This window comes from Lathamus discolor, chromosome 5, assembly GCF_037157495.1.
Source record: "Lathamus discolor isolate bLatDis1 chromosome 5, bLatDis1.hap1, whole genome shotgun sequence".
Classification (NCBI taxonomy): Eukaryota; Metazoa; Chordata; class Aves; order Psittaciformes; family Psittacidae; genus Lathamus; species Lathamus discolor.
This window is the reverse complement of record NC_088888.1, coordinates 119,325,066-119,346,359: the sequence shown is the minus strand read 5'-3', so window position 1 is coordinate 119,346,359 and position 21,294 is coordinate 119,325,066. Positions and strand designations below refer to the sequence as shown.

Sequence of the window (21,294 nt, the reverse complement as noted above, 5' to 3'; positions counted from 1 at the left end):
CTGTTCTTTTATGTTCTGCTACTTACTGGTGCCATCATTTCTTTATTAAAGGTGAAGGTGATGTTGGCACAGTTGTCTTGGTAGTAAGAATCAGAATTGCATTTGGTCTTCACCGGTTGTTGGTTTGAAGGCCAGCATTCACCCACTGCAGCACAAGGGTGAGTAAAGCAGTGGTCTTCTCGGACAGGAACACAAGCGTGTCCCGCTGGGCATTCGTTATGGCCTTTGGCATGTAGAACACAAGGTCGAGGACCACACCAAACCTGGAAAAGAATAAATGCTGATAAATAACCACTGGTTACAGGACAGACATAAAGAGTATCCCACCACATTCCTCCATTTTGTCTTCATGTTGTCTGTCATCCTGTTTCAGAGGACTCACAATCCAAACCACTGCACAGCCGTACCTTGGAGCATGTGACCTTTCCATTCAGACACTGACAGGTATTGCAGTCATCATCCCACTTGGCCCCATCTGGCATCACCCGAACACTGGTAAGACAAGGCCTTCCTGTGACTGAAGAGATGGAACACGATTATAGACTCAAAATAGGGAAAAAAGTGGAAGAACACCTTTCTAAATTAATCTAATCTTATCACTAAGTTTACTTACTCAATACAGACACATGCTTGCTTGAAAACAACAAAGAGCACCCCTCGCAACCCCCATACAACCACAGAATGTTACCATGCAGTTACAGAGACCTCACTACAAGGACCAGATATGACACCACAAGTACCTTCTTGGCATCCCACACCGCTACGACCCGGTGGGCAAATGCAACGGTAGCCGTTGATTTCGTCTACACACGTAGCTCCAAAGGCACAGGGGGAAGACTGGCATTCATTGATATCTGCGGAAGGAAGGAGAGGAAATATAAGTTACTCTATAATATCCCTTTATTTTGTCAGAAAACCACACAAGAGGCTTTCCTGCTGGAGCTTTGTGTTCATTTGCTAGGTCTGCTTGGAGATTGATGCTTATTCTCAGCACCAGTATAAGCCCAGAGCAACTTCTTTGAAGTTCCTGCTGTGTGGGACTAACAAAGATCAAAACCTGACCCCTATGGCTACTTAAGCTTTTCAAGGGCAAGGACACATTCCTTCTCACACAAACACACTTCCTCTCCTCTGACATACTCCAGTTTTGCTCCCCTGCTACATTCTCCAAGGGAAGACAGTATCAAACCCCTTTCCAGTTGCATTTTTATTACAAAACTTCCATTTCCATGGCTGTTATTAAAGAAAAGTGTTAGTGTCCTCCTACCTGTAATTATTATTAAATTACAGGGAAGTGCACACACCACCTCAGGGCTCGTAGGTGGATTATTAATTGACAAGGTTTTTGGCTGGCACACTTTCACCTCAAGCAGAAACCTACACCACACAAACACACTCTTAACTGGGAAGAGTGTGCTGAAGGGCATTCTGCCCACTCAGCTGAACCAAGGGGTTTCAGCTCCAGCTGAACAGACTTCATGATATCCTCCATTTTCAGGGCCATTCCTGCCCTCCCCACATCTGCTGCAGCTCTGGGTATGGATGCAAGAGACACCTATCCTTAATCTGATCTACCACTTAACTCAATTAAGATGATTGTCTCGCAACAAGATGGAAGCGAGACAAACCCAAAGGCAGTGCGCCACTGAAACACTTACTGATCCTGCAGTCAGGACCGGCGAAGCCTGGAGCACACTCACAGCGGTACCAGTTGTCTCCATCCACACAAGTGCCACTGTTATAACTGTAAAGAAAAGCCATGATGCAAGTTAAAAACCTGCTACAGGTAAAGAGAATCTAAAATTCAAAACCAAAATAAAGGCAAAGGATGAAAGAGAAACACATGAAACTTACCAAGGGTGAGGGCTGCAGTCATTTGTGTCTGCAAAGCAAAGACAGACAACTTAAATATGCAGACTTTGGCTAAAACAACTGTACTGTCAGTAAAGAATGATCAAACTTCCCCTCATACCCAAGTTACACTTAGCTCAACTTCAACAAAAATATGCTGAAATTCTCTACTAAATTGATTCCAGGCTTCTACCACAAAATTTGTTAACTACATTATGGAACACATGTACACAGGAAGAGATCCTTGTAAAGAATCTAATGGGAAGGGGGAGGAAAAAGTGGAAGCAGACAGAGCTGCTCTTAGGAGAAGAATGCGGGAGAAAACAAGACAACATCTGTCTCCACTTAGCTCATTTGCAACTTTCTCATGCCCAGGTCAAGGCTCTATCACATAAAGTCATTAAAAACAAAGATTCAGGTGATGCTAAAGCCTACATCAAACAAGCTTTCCCTTCTGGTTTCAATCTTGACTCCAAGGGTGACAGGATGAGCTAATGTTCTCATCATGCAACACTCTGGAAGAGTTCGAGCAGAGACAACTTACTCTGAGTACACGTGGGTCCTTCCCAGCCCTCCTTGCAGACACAAGTGAAAGACTCCCCACTGACTACGCAGGTACCACCGTTATGACAGGGGTTTGGCAGGCAGCTGCTGTTCCTCGCTGTAACAGAAACAAGATTGGCCCCCGAGTTGTTGGAAACGCGCAGAAACCGAGCCAAGAGGAAGAACTGAGGTCACAGATTTCACGCTGCATCTGCTTCCTGGTGATTACGCAGGGTATTTACCTATGTTACAAGTGGCTCCTTCCCATCCTGCAGGACACATGCACTTGAAGGTGTCCCCCTCGTCGTAACACGTTCCTCCGTTGTTGCATGTTGCCTCATCGCACTGGCTGTCACCTGCAGAGAACCCAAACTACCCTTAATGCCGGTGCTTTCTTAATGCAATGCAACAAGTTGAAGCAGCCTCAACAGAGCACACATGTTATGTTTTGGAAACGCTGAACTTACGGGAATGGCAGGTTTTTCCTTTCCACCCATTTTTACATTCACAGAAGAAGTCGTTGACCAAGTCTCGGCAAGTTCCTCCATTGTGGCAAGGGTTTTTACTGCAGTCATTAATATCTAGATATGTTAAGAAGAGAAAACGAGCTAAGCCGTGTTTACAGAATTGACAAGCACTTGATGCCTGCCCCATCCCTAACGTTGGCCTGTGTTTCAATCACGGATTAAGCACTTAAGTCTGTATTTTAAAAGCTTTAAAGTGCTGTCACAGAGATGAAGACTATTCCAACCACAACCCTCCAGTTTGTTTTCATTTTGTTTGTCATCTTGTTTCACTAAACGAGAAGTGAAAAGGCCAATTAAATAAACTATCCTGCTAGTCACAGGATAGGAGCCGAGAGCTCGCTCCTCTTCTATTCCTGAGACTGACAGGGTGCAAGTATGGTATACACAGATACACCATTCCCAAACCAGCAGGTGCTAACACTAAGGCTTCATTACTCCAAGTTATCCAAAGGGTAGAGCAGGAAAAATTAAACAGAGACAGGTTCTGCTCCAAGAACTCGGGTTTAGTTCCAATAAAGAAGCCTAGGACTTGGTGGAAAAAGAGGGTGCCTTGCTCGCTGCGGCCTCTGAAGCAGAGATCATGTCAAATTGGTATTGGTCACTGTCATCCTAAAGACAATACGAGCCATTCCTTCCTGATGTTTTTCCAGATCTTTCTGTGTGCTGAAGAATGATAACTTACTTGTTTCACAATATGTTCCTTCCCATCCATCACTACAAATACATTTGTAGGAGTTGATGCCATCGATGCAAGTGCCACCATTTTTACAGGGGTTGCTCTCGCAGTCATTAATATCTGCAACAGTTTGGAGGAGAAAACAAAACAGTAGGAAAAGAAAAATCAGATCAGAAGAGCAGCCACCAGAAGTCATCATCTTCCTGCTGACTGCTTGGCTAAGACCCTTGAGAGGAAGGGCTATAAGCAAGATGAGAAGTAGGTGAAAAACTGCACAAAGCGATGAGCCTGTCACTCAATTACTGCTAAAACCAAAAACAAACCCAGGAGTCCTCACGACTGATGTTAAACCCCACCATTAACTACCTCAGCCCTTGTACACCTAAGGCTTTTAAGAACACACAATTCAAGGCCAGAAGGTTCATTACTGTGAACTTTCCCCAAGGCCCAGCAAATTCCGATCTGCCTCGCCCAAGCGGGATATGAAAACTTAAAGCAGTTCCAAGGTTCATGGTGCTACAAGAAACCATCAAGCAGCCTGGGAGGAAACGATGGAATCTCTTTCGCACAAGATATATTCTCTTGTCAGCTCTTACTCTCATGACAGTAGGTGCCAGTGAATCCTTTGTTGCATTCACAGGTGAATTTTCCACCTGCTTGGCTCTTGCACTTCCCGTGAGGACCACAGACGTTTGAAGAGATGTAACGAACCCCTTCTGGTGTGCTGTTAGAAGCTACCGCCACCGTGCAGCTGTCAATCACTGCAGAAAACAGAGAGCTGGGTGAGGATTGGCCACCCTACCTGATTTCTTAAGCTCAGAGCAAGGTTTTCATTTCCAGTGACGGATGTTTAAGAGACATAGGTATCATGGAATCACTTGGGTTGGAAAAGACCTTTAAGATCATTGTGTCCAACCGTAAACCTAACACTGCCAAATATGCCTGCTGCTTTAAAATGACTGCTCCAACTGTTTGTGCATAAAGTAATCACAGCATCTTATATGACAACTGCTAGACCACATCCGTGGCCTGGAATAAATTCAGCAAAGCAGGCTATTTGCTACACGTGTTTTCTGTGCACACTGATGTAACATTGCTTTTCAAATAGCCCGTATTTATCATACTGGCTATGTGAAAGCTAGCATTACTCATCTTCTCACACAAAGAGAGGCAAAAGGCACAGGGCAAAATTCAGCCTCTTTATGCAAGAGCTACTCCAGCAAGTACACACTGGAGCTTCATTATGGCTGCAGCCATAGGAGTAGCGGAAGCTAATGCCAGGCATTCCCGTTCACCTGCAAGGCGACACAAACCTTCACAAGGGGTTGTGCGGCAGTGATCTTTCAGGTGGGAGCAGTTCTTCCCTTCGTAATCTTCAGGGCAGTTACAGAAATAGTCCATAGCAAGATTGAAGCACTGGGCACCGTTCTGGCAAGGATTTGGCTCACAATAATCTATGTCCAGCTGTAAGCAGTGCACAGAAAGGAAAGGGAAATAAAAAGGGGGGCAGGGAAGAGAGAAACAAGTTTTATCATCGCCTTCCCTCACTAGGACAGGCAGACATTGTGGAATCTGACCTTTTTATCTGCTGCCTCAGTAAGCTGTTCATCATGCACAGTTTAGTTTGACTTGCAACTATTTCAGCAGGCAGCAGCACTCTTGATGTTAAACTGCCCCTCAAAAGTTAACAGCGTGCAACAAAACCTGACATGCAAACACTTGCACTCTGCTTCTCAAAAGGAATCCTCAGCAACCCATCAGGGGGTTTGTGGGTTTCTTCCCCCCCCCCCCAGTATAAATTAATCAAGCACGTTCTTGGCAGACTGACAGCGATATCAAGTACAACTTTATCCCATGGTTCACTGAGTGCCAGGCATTCAATGTACAGACCCAGAGTGCCGGTAGGAACGCTGCTGGCAGAGGGCCTGCCTTTCACCCATGCTTCTTACCTGACAGAGGTTTCCTGAGAAACCAGCGGGACACAGACATTGGAATCCATTGATTTCATCCTGGCAGTGACCCCCATTCATGCAAGGGTTACTTGCACATTCATTGATGTCTTTCTCACAGTGATCTCCTGCATAGCCAGGTGAACAGATACACCGATAACCATTAACCAAGTCCTGGGAAGAAGGAACACAAAAGTTTAGAGTTAAGGCTTTTTCCTCCCTCTTGATATATTCTTATTAAAGAAAACAATAACCCCCAAACCACAACTCCCCCCCCCCCACCCCAGTACTGGCTTACATTCTTAATTTCCAGGCAGGATAAATTAACCCACATTTTGATGTGGAGTATCTACATTTACAGCAGGCAATCTGCACAACAACCAGCCCATTCACTGGTGACACTGGCACTGAAAATGAGTCATTTATTGCAGTTATATCTTTTCTGCCCTTGCTGCTCTACGCGCGTACCCTGACACGCTGTAGCATGACACAGGTCCTCCCCACAGCTCAAAGAAATGAGTTTGTTCCAGCTAATTGCTATTTGCCACACTACGGCTGTTTAGTCTCAAATGTTTTACTGTTACAAGTCTTGGGGAAAGGAAAATAAAGCAAAGTGGCTTTACCCGACAGGATCCTCCATTCTGACATTGTCCACGACAGTCGTTAATATCTGCAATAAAACTACTGTGGTTAGAAGGCAAAAAATGTATTTACTCTAGATACAGAGTTCAAGTCTCTCTAAAACTGCAGCTAGATAAAGCTTTTGTCAAGTTTCCTGCATGCCTTCCTCGAGATAAGGTTATTATAATGGGTGGGAACCTTTCGTGCTTCTTCTACTAAAGGCAGTGAAACTTCACATCATTGTTTTAGTCACTTTATCAGAATATAACTATGTTATGGACTAACAAGTCTGATAAAGCTGTGTATTTTCATTCCACACCAACTACTCCCTTTCTGAAAACACCATCCACGGGGGCTCTGCCTGATGCTTAAATCCAAGCTTAAAGACTCAGTGGCTTAAACACATACACACACAACTGGCCTTTAATAAACCAAGAATACAGCCACTTACTGATATCACAGTTGTGGCCAGACCAGCCAGTAATGCAGTCGCAATAGTAGCTGCCAATCAGGTTCCTGCAGGAGTTGGCATTGACGCAAGGTTTGCCCTCACATTCATTCGCATCTGCAAAAACAAGGTGGAGGGTCAAATGCAGGGCTTGTAGGGCAGGGGGAGAAGGGAGAAAAGCCTACAGCTGGTTTTCACAGCAGTCATCAGCCCTCCGTTCAGATCTAAGGGGAACTTTTAATACACAGCTTGGATTAGCATGACTTGGACAAACAAAAGTCAGGCATACACCAGCCTCTGAAGTCTCTTTCAATTTCTCTGCAATTAGAACATATGGGCTATGCTAATTATTTGATAATTACACCCAGCCACTCATTAAGAGTAACTTTCTCCCCTCATACACACATCTCAACCGAGCATTCCAAAGGAGGAGTGCTGCAGCCTGGTCATTGGGATTAGTGTGTTGTGTGAAGAATGCAGACAGCTCATTCTTCATGAGATCATCCACATTTTGGAACCCAGCTGTGAACTCCTTGGTCTGGAGGAGCTGACATGGCTGAAGAGATACAGCAACTTTCTCACAGGCTAAAGGAAGAAATCCATGTGGGGGTGGGACTGGGAGGCATACACATGCACCCTCCCCACTTCAGTTCATTTGTGGTTTATAGTATGTCTCTCTGCCTTAGTTAACCATTTCCTCCGACTGCCAGCATGCATCAAAATGACAACAGAAGGAAACCACTCAGAGTGGTCTAGGCCTCACTCCTGCAAACACTGACAGTATTCTCCATGTGCCAGAATACATGCATAGGCTCCAAAACCATAAACCACTGCCTAATGCAAAGGGCACAGCCACCCTTTGTCTGCCCAACTATGATCCCTTTTGCGTTTATCTCCCCCCACCCGCCCCAGGGCAACACTGGATGAAGGGAAGAGCAGTTCTCACCTAGCTGGCACGTTTTGCCAGTCCACTGAGGTGGGCAAATACACTTAAATCCATCAACTAGATCCTGGCAAGTTCCTCCATGACCACAGGGATTTGGAGAACAGTCGTCAATATCTGTAAAGCAGAGTAAAGAGAGGCTGAGACTCTGGCTACTCCGATTTCTACAAAAGCCTCCTGTTATTTAACAGCAGTGTGAAAGGGGATTCAAAGCACAGGGGAAGAAGCTTACACCTGCGGCCTTTTGGCAAGTGGCAGTTATATTCTGGCGCAGCACACCTCTCTAAACAGTATTTTAAGCAGGTTGCCAGAATGCTACAAAAATTCAGCGTTCTGCTTCTTTCAAGAAGCCACTGACTATTCTTTCCCCTGGTGTTTAACAAAAACCTCGGTATAGGCAAAGGAGAAGAGAGTGCACAGTGGTATAAATGGATGCCAAGAACCAATGCTAAAGCTGGGAAAGGTTAAGTTTATCAGGGATCAGAGAGACCAGTGTATACCAGCAGAGCAGGACATTTTTAACGCTATTCTCACAGCACTTACTATCAGTGCAAGTCGCTCCAGCCCAACCAGGCGCACACATACATTCAAATCCCAGAGACGTCTCTAAGCAGCTTCCTCCGTTGTGACAAGGGTCAGAGAGGCAGGCGTGCTCCGCTGCACCGGGACAGAAACACAGCATTTAGAGTCTAGAGCAGCGACCACAAGGCACCCGCTGCTCCCTCCCTCTGGGCACACCACCACTGCTGCTGTGAGAACCTCAAATCAAAAGCTACTCGACAGCAGGAAGCATCTTCCATGCTAAATTCATCACCACACTGACTTGCACCTGTTTGAGTCAGAGCCAGGCAACGTACTTGCAGTGATCCCTCCGGTAAGCAGGAGGCTGATGTTCAGAGATACCAACTGCTCATGATGAAGCATGAACAAGCAAGTCTGTCTCTTTGCAGCCAGCCCTGACATCTTAACACCGGAAAAGGAGCTTTTCCCAACTACATAAAGTATATCCAAAACCAGCCACTAAAAGCTGGTGAGGATTAACTACCAAGAGGCAGCATCACACACTTACCAATCTCACAGTTCTGTCCCGAGTAGCCCTCAGGGCAGGAACACTGGTATTTATCAGGGCCAGTGTTGCTGCAGGTACCCCCATTCAAACAGGGCGGGTGGGTTCCGCAGTAGTTCAGATCTGCAAGAGGTGAGGAGCATTAAAACCATGGCTGAAAAGCAACAGAAACATCAGTACATGCATGCTTTGTTCCATTACTCCAGAGCCCTTACACAATACAACCACACACATCCTGCAGGGCAGGACAGGGAGAAGCTAAGGACACATGCTAACACTGCCAAACGGCAGAGAGGACAGCGCAGAGCAGCTGAAGGACACAAACTCCCACCACGTTCCAGTGGCCTCACTCGGTCTCTGCACGCTCTCTCCATGCTGAGTTTACCAGTGTTAAAATGCAAGCGTTACACTGGGCTATGGGCAAGATTAGCATACCTTTGTCACAGAGCTGACCACCCCAGTTGGTTTCACAGAGGCATTGCCATGGTTCAATGCAAGTGCCATGGACACATCCTGGGTGTGGAATGCACTTATCACAGTACTGGCCTTGCCATCCATACTGACACCTTCGTTTAAAGAGAGGGAAAAAAGAAGTCAGATCAGGGAAACAACCCAAAACCTCGTTAGAATCACCCCGTGTAGATGCGAGTGTGGAACTCCAAAGCTTGGAGAGAGACCAGGGTGGTGGGGGAGAAGGGCAGCAGGAGGGGAGGGGAGAAGCTATTCGAGGTTTGTTTGATGGTTGCTTGTAAACAAACATTATGGTAGCTTTGCCAAGGTCTCTCTTGCCAGCCTCCTGACAAAAGAATAACTGTTCTGAGAGAACCAGCATGAGGCCATTCAGCACAATAATACTCCTTTGGAGCCTCATACAAATGTGGCAGAGAGGGTGGGTGTGCACTACAAATCAATCTCTGGACTTTGACAGGGTGCTTTATAAACTGAGGGGGGGAGAAGAAAAAGTCAGTGGAAACAATGGTTATCCAGAGGTCCCCATGAATACAAGGTTCCAGGCATTTCAGCCGGGCTGGGTTTGCAGGAAGACAAACAAAACCATAAACATCAACCCCGAGCCCTTGGCAAGGCAGCAGCAAAGCACCAGGAGCTCTCTGCTCTATCAGAAGATAACCTTATTCTGAACTGGAAGATGTACACTGCAAATACGGACTAGGCCACAGGAAGAGGTGAAAGAGAACAGCAGCCATCAGGATCTTACACGTACTCAGAGAAGATCAGTTGTCAGTGTATTTCAGTTTGATTTATGCTGGCCTCTTGTCAGGGAATAACTAACATCCAATGCTGAAAAGCTTTTCATTTAATGTCTGGAGAAGAACTGATTCTTCTTACAATTATTATTGAAATCATGTATTGCTGCTACCAATGAGCTACCTGGATTCTCTACTTAAAACAACGATGTTCCTGTAAAGTAAAGCCCCCTTAAGGGAAAGCTCATTTTGGCTTTCATTTAGCTCTCACTAGCCAAGCAGACCAAGGATTCTTCAGATTAAAGTGAATCTAAAGATAGAAGGCAAGGAAAACAAGCTGAAAGTAAAAAGCCAGGGTTTGTTGAGGTCCTGTATTTCATTAACAGGTCCTGAGAGTAATTGATCAGCAGCAATTATGCACTAAGCTGTCACTAAGTTATGAAAACAAACCTCATCTGCACAGAAGTCAGCTAAGCTTTCTATTTGTGAAACCCCCCACCATTCCGCTGCCGATTTCTTCTCATGGGAAAAAGCTGGAAGGATCTATCCAATGGGTAATCACACACAGCCAGTGGTAAGTCCGACTTCCCTTCTGAAACCTCAGGTGACAAACTGCATCCTAATTAAGTGCTTCTTTAATACCTATTTCAATAGCAGCCTATTCAAACTCAATGGGAAAATCTTATTAGCTCGTGTGTTAAAAAGCACTAGGCCGACTTATGTGTCTGTGTGTGCAAAGAACATGAAAGAAACCCAGATCAGGCAAAACAACCTCTCTCTAGTGGCTCTTGGAAAATCCTTCTGTGTAGGGAATACAGTAAGAGGGCACAAAGATCAAAATTCAGGAATATCCCCTTTTAATTTGTGTTGCATTCAAAGCAACTCGCTTGTGAGCTTGCATGCAAGCAACACTAAGGGACCTCCCCTGCAAAAACAGGTATCCAGACTGAGCCTTTTACTCCTTTCTGCCAAATCAAAGGAATGCTTGTTTTCTTTAAAGCAAGTGTGAAGGGAAACAAGTAATTAAAAATAACATACATATCTAAAACAGAGAGGAAAAAAGCCATGAGCTTTAGAGCCAAAGATACAACTTTCTTCAAACGTCAGCTTCAAAGTGTAACAAACAAAGCTGGATAAGGCTGTGGGCATTAGAAAAAGAGTTAGATATCCATTCCAGAAATAAGATTCATGGCAATAATTCTCATTTAATAATATGTATGCAGCAGTTTCTCATGAGAAATTTAAAGTTAACTTTCCTTGTGTAGTGATTCATGGGTAAATATGGTTTTGTTGGCTGGCCTGCATTAAAGAAAGTGACTCGCACCAAAAGGGAAAAGGATATTTTAGGAATGTTTGCAAGTTGTCTATTGTACCAGAACCCAGAGCAGTTTCTGCTGGGATGTTATTTTTAACCTCTGTTGCATTTATAACATACAGGCTATATGACTCATCAAAACTTAAAAGAGAACAAAATCTTGTTTCTGTGTTCACTTTAAAGATATTGGTCTAACTTGGCAAGCAGAAGTTATCTGAAAGCACCAGAAGGACAGCATTGTTTCAAGACTATGCAAATCAAGTGTGGGAAAGTTGCACCTTAAGTAAATAAGAGCACTAGTGCATGTCTGGGCAGTGAGTGGGAGGCAAGAGACTTAGAAAGAGAAAGGGAAGAAAAAACTCTGGAAACAAAGCCTGTTGTTCTGACTAGGAGACAGCAACCTCTACAAGGCATGTTTATTCTGATGACAGAAGCACAAATCACTGGTAGCCTTGACTGATACAATCCTCTCACCATCTGGCCCCCCGATACTTCCTACTCCTTGTGAGGCTTTTTTCCCTTTTCTAATTAAAAAAAGCTTTAGATTTGGTCTTCTGAGGGTGAAACAGCTTATATCAGCACTGCTACACGCTGAAATCACTGCACAACCTACAACGGCCCCATCCATCCTGCGGCTTGACTTTCACTTTGCAACATCTCTTGCAGAGGATGAAGTTACTTCCCACCTTCCTTTCAGAACATTCCTGCATGACTTTGTGTTTTGGTTTTGAAGCACAGACCACAGGGACAGAGAAAGAATGAACCACTGGGTCTATTTAGGCTGATTTCTTATAGTGTGTCAGACACACCAGACCTGGTCCTTGTTTGAACTATAGCTTATCTAGAAAGAAAAGCAGCCCCCTTCAAGCTAAAGTCTCCAGCAACAGAGAATCCACCAATATGTTTGTTAGGCAGAAAAAACTGCTTTCTGTTCCTTCAGATTTGTGAGTTTTATCCCCAAATTCCCAAGCTTCATTTTTAACCCTTCCTACTCAGCATCAATATCTCATAACCTCAGGAGCCCTCACTTCCCTATCACCTGTAAACAGGCGCGATAAAGGGTTATACACAGCAACTTACAACCTGTTTGTTGATGAGGAACTGTCACATTTCATATCCATTAACCCTCTAGTTGTAAGGGAGGGAACAGCACGTTTCCCTGTGCTGCATAAATATGCTGTATTCCAAATATCTAATTGCTGGGTTATGGATAAACTCTGCTTTTCATTGTATCCTTGCCAGGACAGAGCGGACTTCAAAGCATGGGAGCAAAATTCTGCATTCATCAGAGCCTACTGACAAGATTTCATCCCAGCTATTAACCTCTCAGCACTCGGAGCCTGGCTCACAATGGTAAAGGAACTGAGAGATTTAACTAATCCCATTCTAAAGTATGCTTGACTTTTGCCTACTGATGGAAGAAACCAGGGGGTGGGAAGGAGGGAGGGGGAAAAGACAAAGGGAGAAGGGGAGAGAAAAGCCACACTGTACTTCAAGCTTGTAGTTGAAAAAGCCTATTAATCAGGCTTGTGGGGGGGAAAGTACCCACAAAACATATGCACTACTTATGCAGAAACAATTAGTAAGTGCTCATTAGGCAGCATTCACACGATTTATCTCATACCCCCCACCTCAACCAGTGCCACCATTTCATAAACCAAAAGCTTCTTAAAATTATCAGTGCATTAAAAGCCTGCTCCCCCCTTATTCCGGGCAAGTCAGCATGAATAATGTGCCTTGGTCAAAAACATGACTCCAAAACCACATTCCCTCCCCAGTCCTATTGTGTTTAGCATCACTTGTTTAATTATTTGGGGGAATGGAGGGAAACAAGGAGGGGGAGGGGGCATTTACCTGCACTCTCCTGGAATTGTGCAAGAACCATGCTTGGGGCTACATCCCTGACGACAAATGGCTGTTAAAACAAAGAAAGAGAAGTATTAGCAGGCTGCCTGCTTCCTGCATCTTCGCACTCGTGGGAATGTTTTAATCTCTAACCAGCACTGTAATCCTCCTAAATCCAAGGTTTTAATAAGTTTCTCGTATCAAGCCTACCGGAAGGCAAACCAAGGTAGGTGGCTCCCTGTGATGGGAAATCCATCAGCTAGCGTCACAGAGGAATCGTAGCTAATGCTGTTCAATGTTGCTTCTATTCAAGAGAAACCGCCTCGCCTTAGAGAGCTCAAGTCACTCTGAGTCTACAGGTTTCCTTTTGCTGTCTTTTGCATATGGACTGGTCCACTCTCCCTGGCTTTACATCAAATTCAAAGCAACTTTCAACTACTTCAGAATTACTTTTGAGCCTTATCTCTGGACAAGATATTAAGATGGGCATCAATTCAAATTGCAGGTAAACTCAGTCAGCAAGACATGCTGATAGTCTGTTCCTGCTCAGAGTCCTGCTTTCTCCTTCTGAAATTAGTGAGGAAGTTGCCATTCCCTAATAAACATGTCAAACCATCTCAGGTAGAACAAACAGCCTGGGACTTTTCAGACACCAAAGCTTCACACTTGCCAGGTCAGCTCTAAAACAAGTCTCTCCTTCCTGCTTGTCTTGAAGTTCAGCACCAAAGGGGAAATCCTTTTTGAAGTCAGCGGCAGAACTCCCATTGAAGTCAATGGGCTGGGTTTTCTTCCCAAGGGCAAAGATGCGGATAATCAGAGAAAGAACACATCTGCTAAGTGCCCAGTACTTCTCAGACCTCTCCAAGATATTAAAACAAGGCAGAAGCTAGTCCTGCCCCTACTGCTCTGTGTAAAGAGTGAGTTCTTGTCCCATTATCCCTGCACAAACTGACCACTGAATTGCAACCTGGATACCAGACACTCAAATCCTAACCAAGCCTGCTGTTCATTTGGGGCTCAGGCATTCGTCACACACCTTTGTTGCATTCTGGTCCCATCCAGCCTTCCAAGCAGGTTTTGTTGCCATTCTGGTCACAGGTATGATGAGTGAAGAAGTCATCTCTCGGTCGACAAAACTTGTTGCAGCCAAAGCCATAGTAGTGTTCTGCACAGGTCACACGGATCTGATACTCGAAGTGTGCAGCTCCTGCATTATGTTTCAAGGTCTGCCACTGACGGCTTGGGTTGATCATGCCAGAGTGGGATGCCTTCTCAATAATGCGATCGGGATCTAGAAGTTACAAGAGATGTCAGAGTTAAAAGTCTGTTTAGGTTTCATTACCTCCCACATCACAGCTCGCCAGCTTCACAGGCAAGGCTCTTTAAGGCAGCTAGTTGGGCTTATTAATTTTCTGTTTCAGAGAGCAAGATAAGGCTGCCCTGGAGCTACAAGCCATCAACTGAAACACATATGCAGCATTATCAAACTGAGCAAAGCCTGAAATCAAAAGGGACTCCTAGGTTACTGCCAATCACTTATCCCTTTTGCAGCATAAGGGCATCCAGGAAGAATTACACAGTTCATGACTGAAGAAAATCCAGCTGCTTTTACTTCTAGCTGCAACAGATTGGTACATGACATGATTTTCCCCGCTTCTCCTTTAATGGTACTAGTTTTGTTTTTAAGGGGAGTATTTATGAAAACATCATGCTACAATAGCCTAATAAAGCAATGTCTGCAAAGCAAACATAAGCATCGCTAAAGGTTTGCAGCCTCCTGGGACTCTGGTGTAAACTCTAAATCCAGACCCAGCAACTCTGGCATTCAGATGACATCGGTGACCTCACCAGGTTTTGGCTGAGAAATGCCACAGAAGTTCTCTCCTCAGATGTTACCTGACACTAAAAATTCAGGACTACCACGACTTGAAGCAGAGCACTCAGATTACTGCTTATGTGTGCTATAGAGCTGGGTACTCTCTATAGAGCATTTCAGAGCTTAGACCTTGTACTTGACATTTAGCTGCAGCAAAAGCCTCCTGGCTTTCAGAGCCCTACAACTGTCTAAATTATGGCTTGAAATAATAATACTTCACCTTAGCTCAGAACATTGTATATATCTGTAGTATTTCACTTTGTAGTCCAGGTCCTGTGACTTAAACGCTCTGATGCTGCCTTATGACCTGCTGCTAGCAAGCACTTGGCTGTCAAGTGAAAGTTTATCATAAAACAGCCAAAATATCCTTGCAGACATAGTACAAAAACAACAGTAAGTACCAGGCTGCCCTGTTCTGTATATGGGAGCATAATCCAGTGACAGAAGCAGCTTAGGTAGAAGGGCAGTTTGCCAGCGATGTGTTAGAAAGCGGTGTGTGAAGTACTGGCACGTTTGAGCATTAAGAATTAAAATGTACTGATGTCCAACGTGCTCTTCCAACAATTACAAAGGAAAGGCTGGGGATTTTACATAAGGCAGAGCTGAAGATTAATGAAGTTCCTACATAAACCTTAAGATGCCACATGGGCAGTTCTTCATCTAAAATACTTTTAGATGTCTTTGCTAAGGACCTTTGATTTGTAGCTTTCAAAAAGAACTTCCAAAACAGGCTTCTCAAGCCCCATTATCAATTCCCCATTCTGCCCGCTTGTCTGCAGCTCTGAATAAAGCTCAGTCAAAGCACCCGCTGCACCACCACAGACCGCTGTCAATACACACACACACACTAAGCATTTACTCATTTTTAGGGTATCCTTGGCATGGGACTAGAGCATTCATTAAGTGTTTACAGTGTGAAATTAAGGGCAACTTCTTATTCACCTTCTGGTATTTCTGGTTCTATACCATTTTCCATTTAAATCAGGTTTTATTATTCCTTGGCACTAAGCCCCCAACCCCACATCTATGTGCAAGACTTTCAAATGCGCGCAGGCCTTTATTAATTTAAATCCCATTCACAAGTCATGTAGATGCCTAAGGACTTTCCATACTGGTCTATCCAGAGCAATATCATGTCCTGTACTGTGCAGGTGTAAGGCTCTTAGATCTCATCAACGAGATTATTGACTAATTCTCAGAGGTGCTTAAGCAGATGCATATCTATTCGTCTTGAATAGGGCTAGTCAGGCGATTAGAGCTCCACTCATGCGTGCTGGGGATGGCTTTGCTGCACTTGCCAAGATTACACCCTGATCTACAGCACAGTTGGAAAGCAAATGCATTTCCCCAAATACCGACACTCTGTGCATAAAGACATCCTGTTTCTCGTAATAAAACAACTCTATCCTTTTCTCCTGCAAGTGGGAGAAGAAAAGGGGAATGACGCTCAATTTAGTTTTGTAAACCACCCCCCTCCAAACACACACACACACACGCACACTCTCACTCTCTCTTGCTTTTCCAGCCTTTTCCTGTTCCCCATTGGGAACATACCACTGACAGCTATTTCAGTCCTTGGCACCAGAAAAATAGTCGCCTTGGAAAAGAGATCTTTCCTCTTGCCTGTGCTCTATCATTCCTCCCCTATCTGCCAGCTCATTAGGAAGCATGTCCTTGCTGTATGTCTACAACATCTCACTCCAACCATCGGCTCTTTTGAGCCCTTAACCACGGGCTGAACTCAAATGGAAACATCCTTATTAGACCACTGGACTTTATTATTCTAAGGGCCCAGATGAAAGCCAGCTGCTATTTTTCTTTGGATCATGGCTAAAATGCCTTTCATTTGATACGCCTTACAAAGCTACCACCATACATTTCAATTCAAGTAAGGTCTCACAGGCTTAAGATCCCTTTCCATGAGCCGTCACCCACAGTTTTCACAATGAAGTATTGGCGTGTTCCTTCTTGTACGAAAATTTCTCCACCCTTCCCTATTCCTGCCTGTGAGTATGCACTTACACAAGTGCGCTGACCCAGACTTTGTTGCAACAACTCTTCCATTCTTAGCCTGCACCAACAGTGTTCCAAGTTTTATAGTAAGCAATCCCAAAGCAGCAGACTGGCGAAGTAAATAGAAAGCAGCAGACAACCAGGCTTGAGAGACAGCTATCTTCCTAACCCCTCTGACACCAGCTGACTCAGAAGCCTGTGCTTTGATACAAAGGGTAGAGGAAACATTACCCAATTCAAAATTGATGAAGTGGAAGAGAGGGGCTTTCTGTACATCTTTAGCTCCCGCTCTGCACTTTGCTGTCAGAGAGTTTGTTGGTTTCATTCACTTCTCATGGCTACATTTCAAAGCTATTAATCTCTTTATTCAGTGGGCAACTGTATCAAAGGCTGTAGGCACAGGGAAATGAGCTGTTCTGACTGCCCACCTTCGCTTTGCAGTGCTCCAATGCCTGGAAATTATAACTATGCACTGTCAGGAAGCAAACAAGAAGAAAAGCCCAGACTCCTCAAGGCAGTTTGGGTGGCCAAGGACACCACAGTTATTTTAGAAGGTCTTTGTTTCAGACAACTTCCAGCTATGGCTTAGTTTACATTGTGCTGAAGTCTCTTATGCCCAACTGGAATTCACATGCAACTGATACCAGTAATTTACAATAGCTCTTTGACACAGTTTGAGATGCAATGTCAGCCCCAGTAGCTTTATGTATGAAGCGACAGTAGCAAGATGGCATCTAGACAAGAACCAGAGTAAGGAAACCATTTAGGTTGAATCTTGGCTCCAACAAAGCGTGATTCTCATCAAGTTCAACAGGGCCAGAATTTAACTGCAAACCACTCTTGGAAGCAAGACAAGAGAGTATGTGGTAAAGGGAACGTAGGAGGAGTGGAATGTAGAGGGGGGAAGGAAGCATCCACTCTAGGATCTCCTAAGGACTGCATTGATCGGAGGATGCTAGAGCTATTGAGAAGTCACACAAAGCCTACTAAACCCACTTTTCTGAGAGAGAGCTGTCTCAGACTCCTTACAATTCAGTGGCAATTAGTGCAAAAGAAAATCCTGGACATCAAAAAAGTCCTCATCGCTTTATATATGATGCCTAGTTCTAAGGATTTCCTTAACTAGCTCTTCAAGACTTACTCTTCAGCTATGGGAAAGCTGACTGTAAGTAAAGCGATGTGGCACAAAGGCAAAGCTTTGTGCAATACTGTGACTGAAGTGACCTAGAGATGGATATGTGACAGCAAAGCTAGAGTAGGAATGCAAATCAGGAACATATGTAAGAACATGTCTGCACTTGGTCAAATGCACTGCTGAGAAATGAGGCAATTTTGTCTAAAGACAATTGTACTTCCAGCACATGAAAGCAAAGAAAGGGTTCATTGTGCAGCTTTGGAAATGCAGTTGTTTCATGAAAAAAGATGAGCTCTAATAATAGTAAAAGTGACAGAGACCCAGTCTGAAAAACCTCTCAGATCTTACTATAAACAAGACCTTCATTTTGAATTCAGGCATCTTCGATTTTTAATACAGCAAGCTATTTTTTGCTCCTCCATAAAACACCCCATAGTCAAGAGCCAAAAAGTCTTCCGGTGCTGGGTAAAGCTGAGGTAGGGCCCAAAAATCACAGGTTCCACACTGAATTGAACACTGAACAGCACTGAATGTAGTTGGTTGTAAAGCAAACCCTGGCTACCACCGACAGCTCATATGAACCATCTGCACTGGACAGCTTCTTGTCTGGAACTGATAGGACGTGCCATGTATATTAAAAACCCATGAAGAGATCTGTGCAGAGAAGTTCTCAGACTCAGAGGCCAATCCAAAGCACTATACCCTTCGTCAATTAAAACACAACACCACACACTGTGCACATTTCTATAAGGCCTTTCTTTCCTGAAGCATGAAGTCCATTTTGCTACTGTGAGGCCGTCACCTGGCATTTCAAAGTGCGCTACAAGAAGCTACAAGATTTGTGGAAGATGGGCCACAGCGTTGGTGCTTTTCTGTTGAAGGAGTAGGCTTGTTGTGTCACAGGTTTACGAGTTCAGATTCATACCTTCCCCCGTGGCTTTTACCACACACTATTAAAGCCTCGGGTTGAAAATAGAGCTAATTTTGCCCACCTCCTTCAGTAACACTAGACAATAAGCAGAACAGCTCATATGCCAAGAGACTCCGTACAGCTTCCTCTAGCTTAGCACAAAGTTTCTGAAACCAACCAAAGACATTCCAGGCGAAAGATTCCCACCCTTGATTTCCAGCCAGCTCTACCAGGTGGTGCCTGGTAAATACCTTTCAGCCCCTGAATATAAATTCCTAGACATCCAACTCCCAAGGAAGAGCTGGTAGTCACTCCTGTTTCTCATCTACACTCATCAGATGGGTATCTGTAGTAAGTCTTAGGAGATGGTTTTCTTTTTAAAGCAGCACATTCAGTTTTGAGAAGTACATAGTTTATAGGGAGGTCCCAAGTCAGCAAGACTCAGGCTTCTAAATATCACTCGTAACTGAAAAATCCAATCAAAAGTCCCTAAAGAAACCCCTTGGCTTTTATTCTACCTAAGGAAAAAGAGAGAATTAACAGCAACTGTTTTTAGGCATAAAACCATTGGTGCCTAGGTGAGCAAACTACTCCCCCTCTACAAGCAATACGAGGAAGCCAGGCTGCTGCAGAGCCTGGAGTAGTTGCTCTGGATTGTCTGGGGGAGAGCTTTTCCCTCTCCTCATGCTCTGCTTCACAGTGAGCTGGTTAGACAACCAAAGGCCTTTTGACAGACAGGAGATCAAGGTGTCTGAACTAAGTCAACCAGCAGAATGAATACTTACTAGTGGAGTTATCATTGTAATCCCATGCCTCAACGAGCAACGTGTAGGATCGCTGCAAAAGAGAAATGAGAGTTAGTTTCAAAGCTATACATTAGAAAAAAAAAATGGGGAAAAAAGCAACAAAAATCAAACCCAGAACATAAATTTCAATTAAAAAGGAAAATCCTTGTCTCTGCCCCAAACTAGAATACTTAAAAACATAAATAGGTAATAGATTATACTTGAGACAAACATGATCTTGAATCCCCATAAGCCACCTTATCCAGTCTGACTTAGAAGACCTTTCACCTTGGGTAGCTCATCTTTGTCATCATTAATGCATCTTATGTACTTAACCAGGAAGCCCAGCCTTTGACACCGTGCTGCAGCCACAATAAAGCATGTGTGGAAGAACTGCACATGGAAGACAGGAAACACCAGGCTAGCAAAGCAGCATCACAAACCCCAGAAAGCCAAAAACAACCCCCCACCCTCCCAAACAGCTTCAAAAGAATTTTAGTTACAGAAAAGTAATCTTGATGTCCCTTCCCCCCGCCATCCTGAAAGCAAGAAGTGTTGCTAAGATTACTGGGCTCTGCCTTGACAGCACAATCTCGAGGGACTCCGCTTTTCAGCACCCCCTTTGAAAGCTTTGTCTGCACGAGGGCCATCGCAGCTCCCACAAGTATCAGGTAACTGAGGGAAGAACTGATGGATATGGGAAGGGGGTGGGGTGAGAGAGAAGCATTGTAAAACAAAGGCGAAGATCAGACTATTTGGAAGAGCAGGGAAGGGGAAGAGGCACTATCCACCCCGTGTCACATTTACAGACACACTAAGCTGCCAATGAGCTCTCCAGCACTCCAGTAATAATAATCATAAGCATAAACTAACTGAAGTGACTCCATAGGTTGGGAAGATGCCAGCTATTACATCTAAGCCACCTTTATCTTCAATCCTAACTTGAGAACAAGAGCCATTAAAAGATCTTCTCCTCCCCCAGCTCCACTCAGATATTATTATCCAGGCTGTATCTTTCAAAACTGCCATTTAGTCAGCCCTGTCCAAACTTATGGAATGATTCAAAACCAAAACCAAACACCACCAACCCCCTTCACTCCTACAGAAAGCTGAAGAAAAATATTACTTTAAACGTATAATGCAAACTACAAATGATGCAATAAATGTAACATGTTTCTGGTGTACAGAACACTAATAGAACAAATAAGAGTTCTTCGTGACGGGTTTTGGTGCGCTGCCATAGAAGCTGTGTATCGTAAGGTTTATTTCTTCTTAATTGCATCTGCGCTCACTCACAGTGTGCTCATTTGTGGTCTGCAGTGCTTAACACCTTTTCTGTAACAGAAACCAAAACAGAGCTCTGAGAGGAAGCTACTACAAGACACAAGTGGAAGCAGACCTCAAATTCCTGAAGAGGAGAGGAAAAAAAAGAGAGTTGAAGCAGCCCGCTTTCTCACGACTGGACACAGCATGCAGCCTCAGAATGAAAACCTACTTTGTGACGGACACCGCCTTGCAATATAGCCTAAATATGTTTCATATTCAAAGCAGACTTGGATTCCATTTCACCCACTGATAACTGTGGG

At 44.3% G+C, this 21,294-nt stretch overlaps 1 protein-coding gene across 1 annotated transcript in view; it reads right to left on the bottom strand.

The window, feature by feature from the left end:
• Window positions 1-21,294, bottom strand: part of JAG1 (jagged canonical Notch ligand 1) — a 35,953-nt gene that overhangs the window by 3,528 nt on the left and 11,131 nt on the right. The window contains exons 3-23 of the mRNA XM_065682322.1: window positions 19,709-19,760; window positions 14,026-14,280; window positions 12,999-13,059; window positions 9,060-9,190; window positions 8,628-8,747; window positions 8,102-8,215; window positions 7,562-7,675; window positions 6,619-6,732; window positions 6,170-6,216; window positions 5,547-5,720; window positions 4,911-5,061; window positions 4,194-4,358; window positions 3,604-3,717; window positions 2,862-2,975; window positions 2,637-2,750; window positions 2,396-2,512; window positions 1,855-1,882; window positions 1,659-1,744; window positions 741-854; window positions 408-517; window positions 27-263 (exon numbers count right to left, since the gene is read on the bottom strand). Coding sequence (XP_065538394.1) covers window positions 27-263; window positions 408-517; window positions 741-854; window positions 1,659-1,744; window positions 1,855-1,882; window positions 2,396-2,512; window positions 2,637-2,750; window positions 2,862-2,975; window positions 3,604-3,717; window positions 4,194-4,358; window positions 4,911-5,061; window positions 5,547-5,720; window positions 6,170-6,216; window positions 6,619-6,732; window positions 7,562-7,675; window positions 8,102-8,215; window positions 8,628-8,747; window positions 9,060-9,190; window positions 12,999-13,059; window positions 14,026-14,280; window positions 19,709-19,760 — 2,532 coding nt within the window. The remainder of the gene's footprint in view (window positions 1-26; window positions 264-407; window positions 518-740; window positions 855-1,658; window positions 1,745-1,854; window positions 1,883-2,395; window positions 2,513-2,636; window positions 2,751-2,861; window positions 2,976-3,603; window positions 3,718-4,193; window positions 4,359-4,910; window positions 5,062-5,546; window positions 5,721-6,169; window positions 6,217-6,618; window positions 6,733-7,561; window positions 7,676-8,101; window positions 8,216-8,627; window positions 8,748-9,059; window positions 9,191-12,998; window positions 13,060-14,025; window positions 14,281-19,708; window positions 19,761-21,294) is intronic.